General features: G+C 48.1%; 1 protein-coding gene across 1 annotated transcript in view; it reads left to right on the forward strand.

Moving 5' to 3' along the window:
- The window catches only part of LOC115124680 (attractin-like), a 258,129-nt gene that overhangs the window by 75,025 nt on the left and 159,436 nt on the right, over positions 1-23,668 (forward strand). Inside the window, exons 6-9 of the mRNA XM_065004469.1 lie at positions 3,335-3,503; positions 8,717-8,807; positions 17,023-17,272; positions 21,682-21,865. Of these exons, the coding sequence (XP_064860541.1) occupies positions 3,335-3,503; positions 8,717-8,807; positions 17,023-17,272; positions 21,682-21,865 (694 nt within the window). The remainder of the gene's footprint in view (positions 1-3,334; positions 3,504-8,716; positions 8,808-17,022; positions 17,273-21,681; positions 21,866-23,668) is intronic.

Below are 23,668 nucleotides of genomic sequence, written 5' to 3' on the forward strand. Positions count from 1 at the left end.
ATACGGTCTCTCTCTGTTGCTCTCATACGGTCTCTCTCTGTTTCTCTCATACGGTCTCTCTCTGTTGCTCTCATACGGTCTCTCTCTGTTTTCTCATACGGTCTCTCTGTTTCTCTCACACGGTCTCTCTCTGTTTCTCTCACTCGGTTTCTCTCTGTTGCTCTCACACGGTCTCTCTCTGTTTCTCTCACACGGTCTCGCTCTGTTGCTCTCATACGGTCTCTCTCTGTTTCTCTCATACGGTCTCCCTCTGTTTCTCTCATACGGTCTCTCTCTGTTGCTCTCATACGGTCTCTCTCTGTTTCTCTCATACGGTCTCACTCTGTTTCTCTCATACGGTCTCTCTCTGTTGCTCTCATACGGTCTCTCTCTGTTGCTCTCATACGGTCTCTCTCTGTTGCTCTCATACGGTCTCGCTCTGTTGCTCTCATACGGTCTCTCTCTGTTACTCTCATACGGTCTCTCTCTGTTGCTCTCATACGGTCTCTCTCTGTTGCTCTCATACGGTCTCTCTCTGTTGCTCTCATACGGTCTCTCTCTGTTGCTCTCATACGGTCTCTCTCTGTTTCTCTCGCTGGGTTTCTCTCGCTCTGTTTCTCTCGCTGGGTTTCTCTCTCTCTGTTTCTCTTGGTGTCTCATTGTAACCCCTGTATATAGCCTCGTTATTGTTATTTTATTGTCTTTCTATTTTCTTTCATTGATTTAGTAAATGTTTAACTCTTTCTCCACCTGCATTGTTGGTTAAGGGCTTGTCAGTAAGAGGTGAGGTCTTCACCTGTTATATTCGGGACAGGTGACAAATAAGGTTTGATTTGACTTATAGGGAGTAGGGTGCAATTTTGGAACACTGACAGCGTGTTGTCATGGAGACAGACTGTTTATTACACTGTCATGGTGCCTGGACAACAGAATACTGGAGAGACGTTATAATCAGCTGTAGGCTTATTGGTGCTGTCAGGCTCCAAATGGACCCATTCTCTCGTTTAGAGGTGAACTGGGGTTCAACGGGACATTATATTCTAGCTGGCAGCCTGGTGGGGGAAGTCCCAGGATGTCATTTATTTCATTATGAAGGTTAAGATATGAGGTTTTTAGATGGTGGGCGTGTCCTAATAGCCATACTTGCATCCTTAATATAGGCCGTTTGAGTATGCGGAAAATACTGTTTTAATAGAATGCAACATTTATAAATAATCTAGTGTACTTTAAATGCCTGATGTCATACTCATTTAGGCTTTGACAACAGCTGGTCATTAGAATAGCGAATAGCAGGAAACAACCTCACTACGCATTCTCAGAATACGCAAATAGACTTTAGAATTTGTAGATTTTGGTTTGAATGATATTCCACTCAGCTCAGCTCTTCATTTAATTAGAGGCTTTCCCACAATGCATTGGAAGAGGTGGACTGCGAGTGACGGGCCCTAGTTCTCTTCAAGTAGTCAAACAATAAAACTATTTAAATGGGAAGATGCCGAAGCTTCTGCGGTGTTCAAATATAGGTTAAGTAGTTTTTGTTCTCCCTAAAATGATCACGACTATTTTACCATCTTCAGAGCTTTTAAATAAAATACTAAACCTTCTGTTAATTTGTGAATGTGTCGTCACCGGGGCCTCGGGATGTGGCTGCGTTATGAATGTCATGTTCATCAGGCCTTTTGAGTTGAACATATGGATTGGTTTAGTTTTTTGTAGGCTACCTAATTAATGATGTAATTTATGGATCAAGCAGTCATTCTGATCTCGTTCCCAATGATCAATGCTTTAGTTTATGGTGCATCCGACTGTTCACTGTTTTCTGTGCAATAGCATTTTGATTTGAACATTTTAAGTGTCCTATTTGATTTAATTTTATACAGCACTTTGGTTTCATTTCAACATATTTACAGTTGAAGTTGGAACTTTACATACATCTTGGCCAAATACATTTAAACTCAGTTTTTCCACAATTCCTGACATTTAATCCTAGTAAAAATTCCCTGTTTTAGGTCAGTTAGGATCACCACTTTATTTTAAGAATGTGAAAATGTCAGAATAATAGTAGAGAGAATGATTTATTTCTGCTTTTATTTCATTCATCACATTCCCAGTGTGCTTGGGGTCATTGTCCATTTGGAAGACCCATTTGCGACCAAGCTTTAACTTCCTGACTGTCTTGAGATGTTGCTTCAATATATCCACATAATTTTCCTTCCTTACGAAGCCATCTGTTTTGTGAAGTGCACCAGTCCCTCCTGCAGCAAAGCACCCCCACTACATGATGCTGCCACCCCCGTGCTTCACGGTTGGGATGGTGTTCTTTGACTTGCAAGCCGCCCCCTTTTTCCTCCAAACATAACGATGGTCATTATGGCCAAACAGTTCTATTTTTGTTTCATCAGACCAGAGGACATTTCTCCAAAAAGTATGATCTTTGTCCCCATGTGCAGTTGCAAACCGTAGTCTGGCTTTTTTATGGCGGTTTTGGAGCAGTGGCTTCTTCCTTGCTGAGTGGCCTTTCAGGTTATGTCGATATAGGACTTGTTTTACTGTGGATATAGATACTTTTGTACCTGTTTCCTCCAGCATCTTCACAAGGTCCTCTGCTGTTGTTCTGGGATTGATTTGTACTTTTCACACCAAAGTACGTTCATCTCTAGGAGACAGAATGCATCTCCTTCCTGAGCGGTATGACGGCTGCGTGGTCCCATGGTGTTTATACTTGCGTACTATTGTTTGAACAGATGAACGTGGTACCTTCAGGTGTTTGGAAATTGCTCCCAAGGATGAACCAGACTTGTGGAAGTCTACACTTTTTTCTGAAGTCTTGGCTGATTTCTATTGAATTTCCCATGATGTCAAGCAGAGAGGCACTGAGTTTGAAGGTAGGCCTTGAAATACATCCACAGGTACACCTCCAATTGACTCAAATTACGTTAATTAATTAATCAGAAGCTTCTAAAGCCATGACCTCATTTTCTGGAATTTTCCAAGCTGTTTAAAGGCACAGTCAACTTAGTGTATGTAAACTTCTGACCAACTGGAATTGTGATACGGTGAATTATGAAATAAGAAAAGTGAAATCATCTGAAATAGCTCTGTAAACAATTATTGGAAAAATGACTTGTCCTAACCGACTTGCCAAAACTTTATAGTTTGTTGACAAGAAATTTGTGGAGTGGTTGAAAAACTCGTTTTAATGACTACAACCTAAGTATATGTACACTTCCAACTTCAACTGTATATTTATTTTTTAAATATAATGGTGATAGTCTGCATATAAAGGCTAGTCGTATCGACCAGGCTAGTCGTGGAGACCTAATACGTCACTCATTCATCTTCTCTTCCCCATCAGGTCCAGACTGCTCTCTGTCCGTCCCAGCCAACTCCTCGTTCTGGCAGCGGGAGGAGTACCCCGAGCCGGGTCTGGCCAGGGCTTCCCACAAGGCTGTAGTGGACCAGGGGATCATGTGGGTCGTCGGGGGTTACGTCTTCAACTCCTCAGACTACCAGATGATTACAGCGTAAGTACTGTAATTGTATTTATTATGGATCCCCATTAGTTCCTGCCAAGGCAGCAGCTACTCTTCCTGGGGTTTATTATGGATCCCCATTAGTTCATGCCAAGGCAGCAGCTACTCTTCCTGGGGTTTATTATGGATCCCCATTAGTTCCTGCCAAGGCAGCAGCTACTCTTCCTGGGGTTTATTATGGATCCCCATTAGTTCCTGCCAAGGCAGCAGCTACTCTTCCTGGGGTTTATCATGGATCCCCATTAGTTCCTGCCAAGACAGCAGCTACTCTTCCTGGGGTTTATTATGGATCCCCATTAGTTCCTGTCAAGGCAGCAGCTACTCTTCCTGGGGTTTATTATGGATCCCCATTAGTTCCTGCCAAGGCAGCAGCTACTCTTCCTGGGGTTTATCATGGATCCCCATTAGTTCCTGCCAAGGCAGCAGCTACTCTTCCTGGGGTTTATTATGGATCCCCATTAGTTCCTGCCAAGGCAGCAGCTACTCTTCCTGGGGTTTATCATGGATCCCCATTAGTTCCTGCCAAGGCAGCAGCTACTCTTCCTGGGGTTTATTATGGATCCCCATTAGTTCCTGCCAAGGCAGCAGCTACTCTTCCTGGGGTTTATTATGGATCCCCATTAGTTCCTGTCAAGACAGCAGCTACTCTTCCTGGGGTTTATTATGGATCCCCATTAGTTCCTGTCGAGGCAGCAGCTACTCTTCCTGGGGTTTATTATGGATCCCCATTAGTTCCTGTCAAGGCAGCAGCTACTCTTCCTGGGGTCCAGCAACATTAAGGCAGTTATACAATTGTAAAAACATTACAATACATGAATTACAGACTTCACAACACATTAAGTGTGTGTCCTCAGGTCCCTACTCTACTACCACATATCTATGACACAAAATCCATGTGTATGCATGTGCCATAGTCTATTCTGGACTTGGGGACTGTGAAGAGACCTCTGGTGGCCTGTCTTGTGGGGTATGCATGGGTGTCTGAGCTGTGTGCTCAACAGACAGCTCGGTACATTCAACATGTCAATACCTCTGACAAATACAAGTAGTGATGAAGTCAATTTCTCCTCCACTTTGAGCCAGGAGAGATTGACATATTAATGTTAGCTCTCTGTGTCCATCCAAAGGCCAGCCGTGCAGCCCTGTTATGAGCCGATTGCAATTTTCCTAAGTACCGTTTTGCGGCACACAACTGAACAGATGCGACAACTAGAGTCCTTGTTGATATTCGAATGCAGAGCAGCGCTTTATTATGGACAGACTTTTCCCCATCTTAGCTACTGTTGTATCTATATGTTTTGACTTATGCTACTGCCTTGTTTACAATCCAGAGGTTATTATGGACAGACTTTTCCCCATCTTAGCTACAGTCATATGTTTTGACCAACTTTACAATTTCAACATTATTCATTACACTTGTACAATTTCTCAACAGGTTTACGATTTGGTTTAGGGTGAATGATTTGGTTGAGGTTTAGGGTTTAGTGAATGATTAGTCCCAAATATGCTTTTAGTTTTTGAAATGTTTAATTAATAAGATTGAAAAGAGTAAGGGGACTAGACAGCTGCCCTGGGGAATTCCTGATTCTACCTGGATTCTGTTTGAGAGGCTCCCATTAAAGAACACCCTCTGTGTTCTGTTAGACAGGTAACTCTCAATCCACAGTACAGCAGGGGGTGTAAAGTCATAACTCATACGTTTTTCCAGTAACAGAGTGTGATTGATAATGTCAAAAGCCGCACTGAAGTCTAACAAAACAATCGCAACAATCATTTTATCATCAATTTCTCCCAGCCAGTCATCTGTGTAAGTGCTGTGCTTGTTGAATGTCCTTCCCTATAAGCTGAAAGTCTGTTGTCAATTTGTTTACTGTGAAATAGTATCTGGTCTATCTGTAAATAGCATTGTATCTGGTCTATCTGTAAATAGCATTGTATCTGGTCTATCTGTAAATAGCATTGTATCTGGTCTATCTGTAAATAGCATTGTATCTGGTCTATCTGTAAATAGCATTGTATCTGGTCTATCTGTAAATAGCATTGTATCTGGTCTATCTGTAAATAGCATTGTATCTGGTCAAAGACAGTTTTTTCCAGAAGTCTACTAAGGGTTGGTAACAGGCTGATTGGTCGGCTATTTGAGCCAGTAAAGGGGGCTTTACTATTCTTAGGTAGAGGAATGACTTTAGCTTCCCTCCAGGCCTGAGGACACACACTCTCTAGTTGGCTTAAATTGAAGATATGACAAATAGGAGTGGCAATATCGTCCGGTATTATCCTCAGTAATTTTCCATCCAGATTGTCAGACCCTGGTGGCTTGTCATTGTTGATAGACAGCAACAACAACATTCACCTCTTCCACACTGACTTTACGGTGTTCAAAAGTACAATTCTTATCTTTCCATAATTCGGTCCAATATACTTGGATGTGTCAGCGTTTGTTGCTGGCGTGGCTGCTTGGATGTGTCAGCGTTCGTTGCTGGCGTGGCTGCTTGGATGTGTCAGCGTTTGTTGCTGGCGTGGCTGGCATGCCCAAGTTTGCTTATCTTGCCAATAAGAATTCAAGTAGTTGTCAATATCAGTAGGTTTTGTGAAGAATGAGCCATCTGATTCAATGAATAATGAATTTAAAGCTTTTTACTATCATTTGTTTTATCATTTATTTTAGTTTCGTAGTGTAGTTTATTTTTCATTTAGTTGAGTCACATGAATTCTTAATTTGCAGTATGTTTGCCAATCGGTTGTGCAGCCAGACTTATTTGCCTTACCTTTTGCCTCTACCCTCATCAATCCAAGTCTTCAGTCATTTTCTTAAAGGGTGATTAGTTATTAGTAACTGGAATAAGCAATTGCAGCGTCTGGTTGCTCCTCATTACACACCACAGACCAGCAGCGTATGGTTGTTCCTCATTACACACCACAGACCAGCAGCATCTGGTTGCTCCTCATTACACACCACGGACCAGCAGCATCTGGTTGCTCCTCATTACACACCACAGACCAGCAGCATCTGGTTGCTCCTCATTACACACCACAGACCAGCAGCGTCTGGTTGCTCCTCATTACACACCACAGACCAGCAGCGTCTGGTTGATCCTCATTACACACCACAGACCAGCAGCGTCTGGTTGCTCCTCATTACACACCACAGACCAGCAGCGTCTGGTTGATCCTCATTACACACCACAGACAAACAGCCTCTGGTTGCTCCTCATTACACACCACAGACAAACAGCGTCTGGTTGCTCCTCATTACACACCACGGACCAGCAGCGTCTGGTTGCTCCTCATTACACACCACAGACCAGCAGCGTCTGGTTGCTCCTCATTACACACCACAGACCAGCAGCGTCTGGTTGCTCCTCATTACACACCACAGACCAGCAGCGTCCCATCTTCTTGTTGTTCTCAGTCTACTTCATTACAAGTTTGAGGAAGATAAGCAGATGGAGACGACTTCCTTGGCAGGCAAGTTCCAGGTAGCACAGGCCATTCGGATAGGGACAGATGACACGGGACAGATGACAAGGCGCGGAAACATCCATTAGGCCGAGCGGCATCCAGCCATAAGAGTTGATAGCTAGAATGTTCCATTTAGCCTTCTCCCCATAAATTTGTGCTGAATTGAGATTTGTTTGCTAAACATGGCCACCTCATTCACATAGTCCTCCACTAGCAAATATGTGCATCATTGGAACTCTGGATTGTCAATATTGTCCCGGACCAGACCTTAATAAATACAGCTTCTACAGCGCTGGAATCGTCCGTCATTCCAGACGAAGCTTTATTGCAACCTGGCTAGCTAGGTGGCTAGTTGGTAGCAGGTGTTGACACAAACACTTGTAAAATTTCTTTAAAAATAAAACAAAAGGCCTCAAGAGTGAGAGAGATTCTGGGTTCTAGTCCAGGCTCTGTCGCAGCCGGCCGCGACCAGGAGACCCATGGGGCGGTGCACAATTGGCCCAGCGTCGTCTGGGTTAAGGGAGGGTTTGGCCCAGCGTCGTCTGGGTTAGGGGAGGGTTTGGCCCAGCGTCGTCTGGGTTAGGGGAGGGTTTGGCCCAGCGTCGTCTGGGTTAGGGAGGGTTTGGCCCAGCGTCGTCTGGGTTAGGGAGGGCGGTTGGCCCAGCGTCGTCTGGGTTAGGGAGGGTTTGGCCCAGCGTCGTCTGGGTTAGGGGAGGGTTTGGCCCAGCGTCGTCTGGGTTAGGGGAGGGTTTGGCCCAGCGTCGTCTGGGTTAGGGGAGGGTTTGGCCCAGCGTCGTCTGGGTTAGGGGAGGGTTTGGCCCAGCGTCGTCTGGGTTAGGGGAGGGTTTGGGTCGTCTGGGTTAGGGGAGGGTTTGGCCCAGCGTCGTCTGGGTTAGGGGAGGGTTTGGCCCAGCGTCGTCTGGGTTAGGGGAGGGTTTGGCCGGCAGGGGTGTCCCTGTCCCATCGCGCACTAGCCACTCTTGTGCAGTTCACTCTGACACGGTTGCCAGGTGCACAGTGTTTCCTCTGAAACATTGGTGCGGCTGGCTTCCTGATTAAGTGGGCATTGTGTCAAGAAGCAGTGCGGCTTGGTTGGGTTGTGTTTCTGAGGACCAGCGGCTCTCGACCTTCACCTCTCCCGAGTCCGTACGGGAGTTGCAGCGATGAGACAAGACTGTAACTACCAATACGATATCATGAAAAAGGGGTCAAAAGTAAATAATACTGGACATCATGATATCTCATATTAGCTGTGTGTATTACATTTCAGCTCTGTACCAGGACAGTTGTTCCTATCGGGCTTGATGGACCATGGAAAACAATGTCCCCTTATCAGTGGCCTCTGAAAGAGGTGCCGGTTTTTCATTCTGTACTCAACGGCTAGGTTTCCCAGACACACATTAAGCCTAGTCCTGGACAAGGGAGTGGACTCAATGGAGAACCTTATCTGTGACCAAACCCCTACCTGGTCCTGGCCTACCCGGTCCTGGCCTACCTGGGTCTGGCCTACCTGGGTCTGGCCTACCTGGTCCTGGCCTACCTGGGTCTGGCCTACCTGGGTCTGGCCTACCTGGTCCTGGCCAACCTGGTCCTGGCCTACCTGGGTCTGGCCAACCTGGTCCTGACCTACCTGGGTCTGGCCTACCTGGGTCTGGCCTACCTGGGTCTGGCCTACCTGGGTCTGGCCTACCTGGTCTTGCCGTTGATGCTCAGTGGTCCTGATCTTCTCTCTCTCCTCCCAGGTATAACCTCAGCTCCCATCGCTGGCTGTCTCTCAACCGCTCTGTCAACTCCGTCATGGGACGATACGGACACTCTCTGGCACTACATGAGGTATGTGTTCTAGAGGCATGTTAGCTAGTCATGATGTAGAAACATTGAAGTAATAACAATAGTATTTCCCTCTTATACCCTGGTTGTTCAGAATGTGGGTCTTGCGTTTGAGTTCACTGTCTGCATCCATGATACTGAAGAAATGTTCTTTATCTCAAGCATTTATTCATTCTCAATACATCGCTCCAAACCCTCTGACCATTAACAGTGAGCATTTAAGGTTAAACCATGAGCTGTCATGTCTTGTCCTCCTCTCTAACGTCCTGTTCCTCCTCTCTAACGTCCTGTTCCTCCTCTCTAACGTCCTGTTCCTCCTCTCTAACGTCCTGTTCCTCCTCCTCTAACGTCCTGTTCCTCCTCTAACGTCCTGTTCCTCCTCTCTAACGTCCTGTTCCTCCTCTCTAACGTCCTGTTCCTCCTCTCTAACGTCCTGTTCCTCCTCTCTAACGTCCTGTTCCTCCTCCTCTAACGTCCTGTTCCTCCTCCTCTAACGTCCTGTTCCTCCTCTCTAACGTCCTGTTCCTCCTCTCTAACGTCCTGTTCCTCCTCCTCTAACGTCCTGTTCCTCCTCCTCTAACGTCCTGTTCCTCCTCCTCTAACGTCCTGTTCTTCCTCTCTAACGTCCTGTTCCTCCTCTAACGTCCTGTTCCTCCTCTCTAACGTCCTGTTCCTCCTCTAACGTCCTGTTCCTCCTCTAACGTCCTGTTCCTCCTCTAACGTCCTGTTCCTCCTCTAACGTCCTGTTCCTCCTCTAACGTCCTGTTCCTCCTCTAACGTCCTGTTCCTCCTCTCTAACGTCCTGTTCCTCCTCTCTAACGTCCTGTTCCTCCTCTCTAACGTCCTGTCCCTCCTCTCTAACGTCCTGTCCCTCCTCTAACGTCCTGTTCCTCCTCTCTAATGTCCTGTTCCTCCTCTCTAACGTCCTGTCCTAACGTCCTGTCCTCTTCTCTAACGCCCTGTCCCTCCTCTCTAACGCCCTGTTCCTCCTCTCTAATGTCCTGTTCCTCCTCTCTAACGTCCTGTTCCTCCTCTCTAACGTCCTGTTCCTCCTCTCTAACGCCCTGTTCCTCTCTCTAACGTCCTGTTCCTCCTCTCTAACGTCCTGTTCCTCCTCTAACGCCCTGTTCCTCCTCTAACGCCCTGTTCCTCCTCTAACGTCCTGTTCCTCCTCTAACGCCCTGTTCCTCCTCTAACGTCCTGTTCCTCCTCTAACGTCCTGTTCCTCCTCTCTAACGTCCTGTTCCTCCTCTCTAACGTCCTGTCCCTCCTCTCTAACGTCCTGTTCCTCCTCCTCTAACGTCCTGTTCTTCCTCTCTAATGTCCTGTTCCTCCTCTCTAACGTCCTGTCCTAACGTCCTGTCCCTCCTCTCTAACGTCCTGTTCCTCCTCTAACGTCCTGTTCCTCCTCTAACGTCCTGTTCCTCCTCTAACGTCCTGTTCCTCCTCTAACGTCCTGTTCCTCCTCTAACGTCCTGTTCCTCCTCTCTAACGTCCTGTTCCTCCTCTCTAACGTCCTGTTCCTCCTCTCTAACGTCCTGTTCCTCCTCTCTAACGTCCTGTTCCTCCTCTAACGTCCTGTTCCTCCTCTAACGTCCTGTTCCTCCTCTCTAACGTCCTGTTCCTCCTCTAACGTCCTGTTCCTCCTCTAACGTCCTGTTCCTCCTCTAACGTCCTGTTCCTCCTCTAACGTCCTGTTCCTCCTCTAACGTCCTGTTCCTCCTCTAACGTCCTGTTCCTCCTCTCTAACGTCCTGTCCCTCCTCTCTAACGTCCTGTCCCTCCTCTCTAACGTCCTGTTCTTCCTCTCTAACGTCCTGTTCTTCCTCTCTAACGTCCTGTTCCTCCTCTCTAATGTCCTGTTCCTCCTCTCTAACGTCCTGTCCTAACGTCCTGTCCCTCTCTAACGTCCTGTTCCTCCTCTCTAACGTCCTGTTCCTCCTCTCTAACGTCCTGTTCCTCCTCTCTAACGTCCTGTTCCTCCTCTCTAACGTCCTGTTCATCCTCTCTAACGTCCTGTCCCTCCTCTCTAACGTCCTGTTCCTCCTCTCTAACGTTCTGTTCCTCCTCTCTAACGTCCTGTTCCTCCTCTCTAACGTTCTGTTCCTCCTCTCTAACGTCCTGTTCCTCCTCTCTAATGTCCTGTTCCTCCTCTCTAACGTCCTGTTCCTCCTCTCTAACGTCCTGTTCCTCCTCTCTAACGTCCTGTTCCTCCTCTCTAACGTCCTGTTCCTCCTCTCTAACGTCCTGTTCCTCCTCTCTAACGTCCTGTTCCTCTAACGTCCTGTTCCTCCTCTAACGTCCTGTTCCTCCTCTAACGTCCTGTTCCTCCTCTAACGTCCTGTTCCTCCTCTCTAACGTCCTGTTCCTCCTCTCTAACGTCCTGTCCCTCCTCTCTAACGTCCTGTTCCTCCTCCTCTAACGTCCTGTTCTTCCTCTCTAACGTCCTGTTCCTCCTCTCTAATGTCCTGTTCCTCCTCTCTAACGTCCTGTCCTAACGTCCTGTCCCTCTTCTCTAACGTCCTGTCCCTCCTCTCTAACGTCCTGTTCCTCCTCTCTAATGTCCTGTTCCTCCTCTCTAACGTCCTGTTCCTCCTCTCTAACGTCCTGTTCCTCCTCTCTAACGTCCTGTTCCTCCTCTCTAACGTCCTGTTCCTCCTCTCTAACGTCCTGTTCCTCCTCTAACGTCCTGTTCCTCCTCTAACGTCCTGTTCCTCCTCTAACGTCCTGTTCCTCCTCTAACGTCCTGTTCCTCCTCTAACGTCCTGTTCCTCCTCTAACGTCCTGTTCCTCCTCTAACGTCCTGTTCCTCCTCTAACGTCCTGTTCCTCCTCTAACGTCCTGTTCCTCCTCTCTAACGTCCTGTTCCTCCTCTCTAACGTCCTGTCCCTCCTCTCTAACGTCCTGTTCCTCCTCCTCTAACGTCCTGTTCTTCCTCTCTAATGTCCTGTTCCTCCTCTCTAACGTCCTGTCCTAACGTCCTGTCCCTCCTCTCTAACGTTCTGTTCCTCCTCTCTAACGTCCTGTTCCACCTCTCTAACGTTCTGTTCCTCCTCTCTAACGTCCTGTTCCTCCTCTCTAATGTCCTGTTCCTCCTCTCTAACGCCCTGTTCTCCTCTCTAACGCCCTGTTCCTCCTCTCTAACGTCCTGTTCTTCCTCTCTAACGCCCTGTTCCTCCTCTAACGTCCTGTTCCTCCTCTCTAACGTCCTGTTCCTCCTCTCTAACGTCCTGTTCCTCTCTCTAACGTCCTGTTCCTCTAACGTCCTGTTCCTCCTTCTAACGCCCTGTTCCTCCTTCTAACGCCCTGTTCCTCCTCTAACGTCCTGTTCCTCCTCTCTAACGTCCTGTTCCTCTCTCTAACGCCCTGTTCCTCCTCTCTAACGCCCTGTCCTCCTCTCTAACGTCCATTCCCTCCTCCCTGTTCTTCCTCTCTAACGCCCTGTTCCTCCTCTCTAATGTCCTGTTCCTCCTCTCTAACGTCCTGTCCTAACGTCCTGTCCCTCTTCTCTAACGTCCTGTTCCTCCTCTCTAACGTCCTGTTCCTCCTCTCTAATGTCCTGTTCCTCCTCTCTAATGTCCTGTTCCTCCTCTCTAACGTCCTGTTCCTCCTCTCTAACGTCCTGTTCCTCCTCTCTAACGTCCTGTTCCTCCTCTCTAACGTCCTGTTCCTCCTCTCTAACGTCCTGTTCCTCCTCTCTAACGTCCTGTTCCTCCTCTAACGTCCTGTTCCTCCTCTAACGTCCTGTTCCTCCTCTAACGTCCTGTTCCTCCTCTAACGTCCTGTTCCTCCCTCTAACGTCCTGTTCCTCCTCTAACGTCCTGTTCCTCCTCTAACGTCCTGTTTCCTCCTCTAACGCCCTGTTCTCCTCTCTAACGCCCCTGTTCCTCCTCTCTAACGTCCTGTCCCTCTCTCTAACGTCCTGTTCCTCCTCCTCTAACGTCCTGTTCTTCTCTCTAATCCTGTTCCTCCTCTCTAATGTCCTGTTCCTCCTCTCTAATGTCCTGTTCCTCCTCTCTAATGTCCTGTTCCTCCTCTCTAACGTCCTGTCCTAACGTCCTGTCCCTCTTCTCTAACGTCCTGTCCCTCTTCTCTCCTGTTCCTCCTCTCTAATGTCCTGTTCCTCCTCTCTAACGCCCTGTTCCTCCTCTCTAACGCCCTGTTCCTCCTCTCTAACGCCCTGTTCCTCCTCTCTAACGCCCTGTTCCTCCTCTCTAACGTCCTGTTCCTCCTCTAACGCCCTGTTCCTCCTCTAACGCCCTGTTCCTCCTTCTAACGCCCTGTTCCTCCTCTAACGCCCTGTTCCTCCTCTAACGTCCTGTTCTCCTCTAACGCCCTGTTCCTCCTCTCTAACGCCCTGTTCCTCCTCTCTAACGCCCTGTCCTCCTCTCTAACGCCCTGTTCCTCTCCTCCTCTAACGTCCTGTTCTTCCTCTCTAACGTCCTGTCCTCTTCTCTAACGCCCTGTCCCTCTTCTTTCTAACGTCCTGTTCTTTCTCTAACGCCCTGTTCTCCTCTCTAACGTCCTGATCCCTCCTCTCTAACGCCTGTTCCTCCTCTCTAACGTCCTGTTCCTCTCTCTAACGTCCTGTTCATCCTCTCTAACGCCCTGTCCCTCCTCTCTAACGTCCTGTTCCTCCTCTCTAACGTCCTGTTCCTCCTCTCTAACGCCCTGTTCCTCCTCTCTAACGTCCTGTTCCTCCTCTCTAACGTCCTGTTCCTCCTCTCTAACGTCCTGTTCCTCCTCTCTAACGTCCTGCTCTCCTCCTCCCTCTTCTAACGTCCTGTTCATCCTCTCTAACGCCCTGTTCCTCCTCCTCTAACGTCCTGTTCTCCTCTCTAACGCCCTGTTCCTCCTCTCTAACGCCCTGTTCCTCCTCTAACGCCCTGTTCTCCTCTAACGTCCTGTTCCTCCTTCTAACGCCCTGTTCTCTCTAACGCCCTGTTTCCTCCTCCCTAACGCCCTGTTCCTCCTCTAACGCCCTGTTCCTCCTCTAACGCCCTGTTCCTCCTCTCTAACGCCCTGTTCCTCCTCTCTAACGTCCTGTCCTCCTCTCTAACGCCCTGTCCCTCCTCTCTAACGTCCTGTTCCTCCTCCTCTCTAACGCCCTGTTCTTCCTCTAACGTCCTGTTCCTCCTCTCTAACGTCCCTGTTCCTCTCCTGTTCCTCTAACGTCCTGTCCCCTCTCTAACGTCCTGTTCCTCCTCTCTAACGTCCTGTCCTCCTCTCTAACGTCCTGTCCTCCTCTCTCTAACGTCCTGTTCCTCCTGTTCTCTAACGTCCTGTTCCTCCTCTCTAACGCCCTGTTCCTCCTCTCTAACGTCCTGTTCCTCCTCTCTAACGCCCTGTTCCTCCTTCTAACGTCCTGTTCCTCCTCTCTAACGTCCCTGTTCCTCCTCTAACGCCCTGTTCCTCCTCTAACGTCCTGTTCCTCTCTAACGTCCTGTTCCTCCTCTCTAACGTCCTGTTCCTCCTCTCTAACGTCCTGTTCCTCCTCTCTAACGTCCTGTTCTCCTCTCTAACGTCCTGTTCCTCCTCTCTAACGCCCTGTTCCTCCTCCTCTAACGCCCTGTTCTTCCTCTCTAACGCCCTGTTCCTCCTCTCTAATGTCCTGTTCCTCCTCTCTAATGTCCTGTTCCTCCTCTCTAATGTCCTGTTCCTCCTCTCTAACGTCCTGTCCTAACGCCCTGTCCTCTTCTCTAACGTCCTGTCCCTCTTCTCTAACGCCCTGTTCCTCCTCTCTAATGTCCTGTTCCTCCTCTCTAACGTCCTGTTCCTCCTCTCTAACGCCCTGTTCCTCCTCTCTAACGCCCTGTTCCTCCTCTCTAACGTCCTGTTCCTCCTCTAACGTCCTGTTCCTCCTCTAACGTCCTGTTCCTCCTCTAACGTCCTGTTCCTCCTCTCTAACGTCCTGTTCCTCCTCTCTAACGTCCTGTTCCTCCTCTCTAACGTCCTGTCCCTCCTCTCTAACGTCCTGTTCCTCCTCCTCTAACGTCCTGTTCTTCCTCTCTAACGTCTGTTCCTCCTCTCTAATGTCCTGTTCCTCCTCTCTAACGTCCTGTCCCTCTTCTAACGTCCTGTCCTCTTCTCTAACGTCCGTTCCTCCTCTCTAACCCCTGTTCCTCTCTCTAACGCCCTGTTCCTCCTCTCTAACGTCCTGTTCCTCCTCTCTAACGTCCTGTTCCTCCTCTCTAACGTCCTGTTCCTCCTCTCTAACGTCCTGTTCCTCTCTCTAACGTCCTGTTCATCCTCTAACGTCCTGTCCCTCCTCTCTAACGTCCTGTTCCTCCTCTCTAACGTCCTGTTCCTCCTCTCTAACGTCCTGTTCCTCCTCTCTAACGTCCTGTTCCTCCTCTCTAACGTCCTGCTCCTCCTCCTCTAACGTCCTGTTCCTCCTCTCTAACGTCCTGTTCCTCCTCTCTAACGTCCTGTTCCTCCTCTCTAACGTCCTGTTCCTCCTCTCTAACGTCCTGTTCCTCCTCTAACGTCCTGTTCCTCCTCTAACGTCCTGTTCCTCCTCTCTAACGTCCTGTTCCTCCTCTCTAACGTCCTGTTCCTCCTCTCTAACGTCCTGTTCCTCCTCTCTAACGTCCTGTTCCTCCTCTCTAACTCTCTAACGTCCTGTTCCTCCTCTCTTAACGTCCTGTTCCTCCTCTAACGTCCTGTTCCTCCTCTAACGTCCTGTTCCTCCTCTCTAACGTCCTGTTCCTCCTCTCTAACGTCCTGTTCCTCCTCTCTAACGTCCTGTTCCTCCTCCTCTAACGTCCTGTTCTTCCTCTCTAACGTCCTGTTCCTCCTCTCTAATGTCCTGTTCCTCCTCTCTAATGTCCTGTTCCTCCTCTCTAATGTCCTGTTCCTCCTCTCTAACGTCCTGTCCTAACGTCCTGTCCCTCTTCTCTAACGTCCTGTCCCTCTTCTCTAACGTCCTGTTCCTCCTCTCTAATGTCCTGTTCCTCCTCTCTAACGTCCTGTTCCTCCTCTCTAACGTCCTGTTCCTCCTCTCTAACGTCCTGTTCCTCCTCTCTAACGTCCTGTTCCTCCTCTAACGTCCTGTTCCTCCTCTAACGTCCTGTTCCTCCTCTAACGTCCTGTTCCTCCTCTCTAACGTCCTGTTCCTCCTCTCTAACGTCCTGTTCCTCCTCTCTAACGTCCTGTCCCTCCTCTCTAACGTCCTGTTCCTCCTCCTCTAACGTCCTGTTCTTCCTCTCTAACGTCCTGTTCCTCCTCTCTAATGTCCTGTTCCTCCTCTCTAACGTCCTGTCCCTCTTCTCTAACGTCCTGTCCCTCTTCTCTAACGTCCTGTTCCTCCTCTCTAACGTCCTGTTCCTCCTCTCTAACGTCCTGTTCCTCCTCTCTAACGTCCTGTTCCTCCTCTCTAACGTCCTGTTCCTCCTCTCTAACGTCCTGTTCCTCCTCTCTAACGTCCTGTTCCTCCTCTCTAACGTCCTGTTCATCCTCTCTAACGTCCTGTCCCTCCTCTCTAACGTCCTGTTCCTCCTCTCTAACGTCCTGTTCCTCCTCTCTAACGTCCTGTTCCTCCTCTCTAACGTCCTGTTCCTCCTCTCTAACGTCCTGCTCCTCCTCCTCTAACGTCCTGTTCCTCCTCTCTAACGTCCTGTTCCTCCTCTCTAACGTCCTGTTCCTCCTCTCTAACGTCCTGTTCCTCCTCTCTAACGTCCTGTTCCTCCTCTAACGTCCTGTTCCTCCTCTAACGTCCTGTTCCTCCTCTCTAACGTCCTGTTCCTCCTCTCTAACGTCCTGTTCCTCCTCTCTAACGTCCTGTTCCTCCTCTCTAACGTCCTGTTCCTCCTCTCTAACTCTCTAACGTCCTGTTCCTCTCTCTCTAACGTCCTGTTCCTCCTCTCTAACGTCCTGTTCCTCCTCTAACGTCCTGTTCCTCCTCTCTAACGTCCTGTTCCTCCTCTAACGTCCTGTTCTCCTCTAACGTCCTGTTCCTCCTCTCTAACGTCCTGTTCCTCCTCTCTAACGTCCTGTTCCTCCTCCTCTAACGTCCTGTTCCTCCTCTCTAACGTCCTGTTCCTCCTCTCTAACGTCCTGTTCCTCCTCTCTAACGTCCTGTTCCTCCTCTCTAACGTCCTGTTCCTCCTCTAACGTCCTGTTCCTCCTCTCTAACGTCCTGTTCCTCCTCTCTAACTTCCTGTTCCTCCTCTAACGTCCTGTTCCTCCTCTCTAACTTCCTGTTCCTCCTCTAAACCCAGGGAAAGATCTACATGTACGGAGGAAAGATAGACTCTACTGGCAACGTGACCAGCCAGCTGTGGGTGTTCCACATCCAGAACCAGACCTGGGTGTCCCTCTCCGCTGGAGCCCAGGAACAGTGGGCCGTGGTGGGACATTCTGCTCATGTAGTGCCCCCCCTGCTGGAGGGAGGTAGTGCAGTCATGCTGGTCCTCTTTGGACACTGCCCTCTATATGGATACATCAGCCAGGTACAGCAGTATGACATCGGTGAGTGGTGATGATGATGGTGATGATGATGTATTCACACCCTTTCACTTATTCTACATGTTGTTCTTCTAGCCTGAATTTAAAATGGATTTATTGAGATGTTTTTTGTCACTGGCCTACACACAATTACCCCATAATGCCAATGTGCAATTGTGTTTTTACAAATGTTTACAAATGAATTAAAAATGAAAAGCTGAAATGTCTTGAGTCAGAAGTATTCAACCCCTTTTGTTATGGCCTAAATAAGTTCAGGAGTGAAACTTTGCTTAACAAATCACGTAAGTTACATGGACTCACTGCGTGCAGTAATAGTGTTTAACATGATGTTTTAAGGACTACCTCATCTCTGTACCTCAATTATCTGTCAGGTCCCTCAGTCGAGCAGTGAATTTCAAACACAGATCCAACCGCAAAGACCAGGGAGGTTTTCCAACCGCAAAGACCAGGGAGGTTTTCCAACCGCAAAGACCAGGGAGGTTTTCCAACCGCAAAGACCAGGGAGGTTTTCCAACCAACAAAGACCAGGGAGGTTTTCCAACCAACAAAGACCAGGGAGGTTTTCCAACCACAAAGACCAGGGAGGTTTTCCAACCACAAAGACCAGGGAGGTTTTCCAACCAACAAAGACCAGGGAGGTTTTCCAACCAACAAAGACCAGGGAGGTTTTCCAACCGCAAAGACCAGGGAGGTTTTCCAACCGCAAAGACCAGGGAGGTTTTCCAACCGCAAAGACCAGGGAGGTTTTCCAACCGCAAAGACCAGGGAGGTTTTCCAACCGCAAAGACCAGGGAGGTTTTCCAACCGCAAAGACCAGGGAGGTTTTCCAACCGCAAAGACCAGGGAGGTTTTCCAACCGCAAAGACCAGGGAGGTTTTCCAACCGCAAAGACCAGGGAGGTTTTCCAACCGCAAAGACCAGGAGGTTTTCCAACCGCAAAGACCAGGAGGTTTTCCAACCAACAAAGACCAGGAGGTTTTCCAACCAACAAAGACCAGGAGGTTTTCCAACCAACAAAGACCAGGGAGGTTTTCCAACCGCAAAGACCAGGGAGGTTTTCCAACCGCAAAGACCAGGGAGGTTTTCCAACCGCAAAGACCAGGGAGGTTTTCCAACCGCAAAGACCAGGGAGGTTTTCCAACCAACAAAGACCAGGGAGGTTTTCCAACCAACAAAGACCAGGGAGGTTTTCCAACCACAAAGACCAGGGAGGTTTTCCAACCAACAAAGACCAGGGAGGTTTTCCAACCAACAAAGACCAGGGAGGTTTTCCAACCAACAAAGACCAGGGAGGTTTTCCAACCAACAAAGACCAGGGAGGTTTTCCAACCAACAAAGACCAGGGAGGTTTTCCAACCAACAAAGACCAGGGAGGTTTTCCAACCGCAAAGACCAGGGAGGTTTTCCAACCGCAAAGACCAGGGAGGTTTTCCAACCGCAAAGACCAGGGAGGTTTTCCAACCGCAAAGACCAGGGAGGTTTTCCAACCGCAAAGACCAGGGAGGTTTTCCAACCACAAAGACCAGGGAGGTTTTCCAACCGCAAAGACCAGGGAGGTTTTCCAACCAACAAAGACCAGGGAGGTTTTCCAACCACAAAGACCAGGGAGGTTTTCCAACCACAAAGACCAGGGAGGTTTTCCAACCAACAAAGACCAGGGAGGTTTTCCAACCAACAAAGACCAGGGAGGTTTTCCAACCGCAAAGACCAGGGAGGTTTTCCAACCGCAAAGACCAGGGAGGTTTTCCAACCGCAAAGACCAGGGAGGTTTTCCAACCGCAAAGACCAGGGAGGTTTTCCAACCGCAAAGACCAGGGAGGTTTTCCAACCGCAAAGACCAGGGAGGTTTTCCAACCGCAAAGACCAGGGAGGTTTTCCAACCGCAAAGACCAGGGAGGTTTTCCAACCGCAAAGACCAGGGAGGTTTTCCAACCGCAAAGACCAGGGAGGTTTTCCAACCGCAAAGACCAGGAGGTTTTCCAACCGCAAAGACCAGGAGGTTTCCAACCGCAAAGACCAGGGGAGGTTTTCCAACCGCAAAGACCAGGGAGGTTTTCCAACCGCAAAGACCAGGAGGTTTTCCAACCGCAAAGACCAGGAGGTTTTCAACCGCAAAGACCAGGAGGTTTTCCAACCGCAAAGACCAGGGAGGTTTTCCAACCGCAAAGACCAGGGAGGTTTTCCAACCGCAAAGACCAGGGAGGTTTTCCAACCGCAAAGACCAGGGAGGTTTTCCAACCGCAAAGACCAGGGAGGTTTTCCAACCGCAAAGACCAGGGAGGTTTTCCAACCACAAAGACCAGGGAGGTTTTCCAACCGCAAAGACCAGGGAGGTTTTCCAACCGCAAAGACCAGGGAGGTTTTCCAACCGCAAAGACCAGGGAGGTTTTCCAACCGCAAAGACCAGGGAGGTTTTCCAACCGCAAAGACCAGGGAGGTTTTCCAACCGCAAAGACCAGGAGGTTTTCCAACCGCAAAGACCAGGAGGTTTTCCAACCGCAAAGACCAGGAGGTTTTCCAACCGCAAAGACCAGGGAGGTTTTCCAACCACAAAGACCAGGAGGTTTTCCAACCACAAAGACCAGGGAGGTTTTCCAACCACAAAGACCAGGGAGGTTTTCCAACCACAAAGACCAGGGAGGTTTTCCAACCACAAAGACCAGGGAGGTTTTCCAACCACAAAGACCAGGGAGGTTTTCCAACCACAAAGACCAGGGAGGTTTTCCAACCACAAAGCAGACATTGAATATCCTTTTGAGTGTGGTGAAGTTATTAATTACACTTTGGATGGTGTATCAATTCACCCGGTCTACACTGTCAGCCAGAGAAATATGCTGAGAAGGATTATCACCACAGCAAGCACGGTACTAGGAGTCCAACAGACAGGCCTGGATGAGATCTTTAAGGTCAGGGCCCTCCCCAAGCCACCCCCTGTACCCAGACTGAACTACTCCTCTCTAGGTACAGGTATAGGGCACACCTCAGCAGTAAAAACAGAGTTAGACAATCATTTGTGCCAGGTGTGATATCCGTCCTGAACAGCTGGTTAATGTTCCTATCCATCTCTAAAGCCAGAACCCTGACCGTTCTGCTATGTAGTATCATTAAATGTGTTTGATCCCCTAAAGCCAGATCCCTGACCGTTCTGCTATTGTTTCAGCTAACAGCGTTGATTACAGTTATGTTATGCTACACGGTGCATTCGGAGCCGTTTTTAGACATTTTGGCAAATGTATTAAAAATAAAAAACAGAAATAGCTTATTTACATACGTTTTCAGACCCTTTGCTGTGAGACTCAAAACTGAGTTCAGGTGCATCCTGTTTCCATTGATCATCCTTGAGATGTTTCTACAACTTCCTTGGTTGTCCACCTGTGGTAAATTCAATTGATTGGACATGATTTGGAAAGGAACACACCTGTCTATATAAGGTCCCACCGTTGACAGTGCATGTCAGAGCAAATACCAAGCCATGAGGTCGAAGGAATTGTCCGTAGAGCTCCGGGACGAAAGGATTTTGTCAAGGTACAGATCTGGGGAAGGGTACCAAAACATTTCTGAAGCATTGAAGGTCCCCAAGAACACAATGGCCACTCCTCATTAAAAGGCAGATGACAGCCCCCTTGGAATTGGCCAAAAGGCACCTTAATCTCAGACCATGAGAAACAAGATTCTCTGGTCTGATGAAACCAAGATTGAACTCTTTGTCCTGAATGCCAAGCATCACGTCTGGAGGAAGCCTGGCACCATCCCTACGGTGAAGCATGGCGGTGGCAGCATCATGCTGTGGGGATGTTTTTCAGCGGCAGGGACTGGAGACTAGTCAGGATCGAGGCAAAGATGAATGGATCAAAGTACAGAGATCCTTGATGAATACCTGCTCCAGAGCACTCAGGACCTCAGACTGGAGTGAAGGTTCACCTTCCAACAGGGCAACGACCCTAAGCACACAGCCAAGACAACACAGGAGTGGCTTCGGGACAATTCTCTGAATGTCCTTGAGTGGCCCAGCCAGAGACCAGACCTGAACCTGATCGAACATCTCTGGAGAGACCTGAAAACAGCTGTGAAGAGACGCTCCCCATATAACCTGACAGAGCTTGAGAGGAAACTCCCCAAATACAGGTGTGCCAAACTTGTATCTTCATACCCAAGAAGAGTCAAGGCTGTAATCGCTGCCAAAGATGCTTCAACAAAGTAGTGAGAAAAGGGTCTGAATACTTTTGTGAATGTGATATTTTTGATAACTTTACATACATTTCTGAAAACCTGTTTTTGCTTTGTCATTACGGGGTTATTGTGTGTAGATTGAGAAAGAATAAGGCTGTAACGTAACAAATTGGAAAAGGGTCTGAATACTTTCCCGAATGCAATATATGTAGACCTTACGTTGTGTTCTGTGACTGCTTCAGCTAGGAACACGTGGCGTGCCGTGGTTACCGATGGAGCCCTGGTGCAGGGAGGGTACGGCCACAGCAGTGTGTTTGACCCCTCCTCCCGGGCCATCTACATCCACGGAGGGTACAAGGCCTTCAGCGCTAACAAGTACGGCCTGTCTGGAGACCTGTACAAGTACGACGTGGACCGCAGCCGATGGTGAGTAAACGCCTGCCTGAACAGAGTAGCGCCTGAACCCGAAGCGCTGCCACAGCGTTTCATATTTTACCCTGAACACTACAGCAGAAGCCAACTCATTATTCACTTCTCTTTCATCCGGGTGAAGCTACAATACATTTGAGTTTCGCAGGGAAGCTGTGAAGCCAGCTGGAGCCTATTGCCTGATTGTGTTCATGAGTCTGTTTCATAAAATGTGTTTAGTGCTTTTTATTAAATGATGTATGGCCACACATTGTTATGGCCTCTAAATGTTGTTGATAAGGACAGACTATTGTAGCCGTGGCCTCTATACATGTTGTTGATATGGACAGACTATTGTAGCCGTGGCCTCTATACATGTTGTTGATATGGACAGACTATTGTAGCCTCTAAATGTTGTTGATAAGGACAGACTATTGTAGCCTCTATACATGTTGTTCATAAGGGCAGACTATTGTAGCCTCTAACATGTTGTTAATAAGGACAGACTATTGTAGCCTCTAAATGTTGTTCATAAGGGCAGACTATTGTAGCCTCTAAATGTTGTTCATAAGGACAGACTATTGTAGCCTCTAAATGTTGTTCATAAGGACAGACTATTGTAGCCTCTATACATGTTGTTCATAAGGACAGACTATTGTAGCCTCTATACATGTTGTTCATAAGGGCAGACTATTGTAGCCTCTATACATGTTGTTGATAAGGACAGACTATTGTAGCCTCTATACATGTTGTTCATAAGGACAGACTATTGTAGCCTCTATACATGTTGTTCATAAGGACAGACTATTGTGGCCTCTATACATGTTGTTCATAAGGACAGACTATTGTAGCCTCTAAATGTTGTTGTTCATAAGGGCAGACTATTGTGGCCTCTAAATGTTGTTGTTCATAAGGGCAGACTATTGTGGCCTCTAAATGTTGTTGTTCATAAGGGCAGACTATTGTAGCCTCTATACATGTTGTTCATATGGACAGACTATTGTAGCCTCTATACATGTTGTTCATAAGGGCAGACTATTGTGGCCTCTAAATGTTGTTGTTCATAAGGGCAGACTATTGTAGCCTCTATACATGTTGTTGATATGGACAGACTATTGTAGCCTCTATACATGTTGTTCATAAGGGCAGACTATTGTGACCTCTAAATGTTGTTGTTCATAAGGGCAGACTATTGTAGCCTCTATACATGTTGTTCATAAGGGCAGACTATTGTGGCCTCTATACATGTTGTTCATATGGGCAGACTATTGTAGCCTCTATACATGTTGTTCATATGGGCAGACTATTGTAGCCTCTAAATACATGTTGTTCATATGGGCAGACTATTGTAGCCTCTATACATGTTGTTCATATGGACAGACTATTGTAGCCTCTATACATGTTGTTCATAAGGGCAGACTATTGTGGCCTCTATACATGTTGTTCATATGGGCAGACTATTGTAGCCTCTATACATGTTGTTCATATGGACAGACTATTGTAGCCTCTATACATGTTGTTGATAAGGACAGACTATTGTAGCCTCTATACATGTTGTTCATAAGGACAGACTATTGTAGCCTCTATACATGTTGTTCATAAGGACAGACTATTGTAGCCTCTATACATGTTGTTCATAAGGACAGACTATTGTAGCCTCTATACATGTTGTTGATATGGGCAGACTATTGTGGCCTCTAAATGTTGTTCATATGGACAGACTATTGTAGCCTCTATACATGTTGTTGATATGGACAGACTATTGTAGCCTCTATACATGTTGTTCATATGGACAGACTATTGTGGCCTCTATACATGTTG

This window comes from Oncorhynchus nerka, linkage group LG18, assembly GCF_034236695.1.
Source record: "Oncorhynchus nerka isolate Pitt River linkage group LG18, Oner_Uvic_2.0, whole genome shotgun sequence".
NCBI lineage: Eukaryota > Metazoa > Chordata > Actinopteri > Salmoniformes > Salmonidae > Oncorhynchus > Oncorhynchus nerka.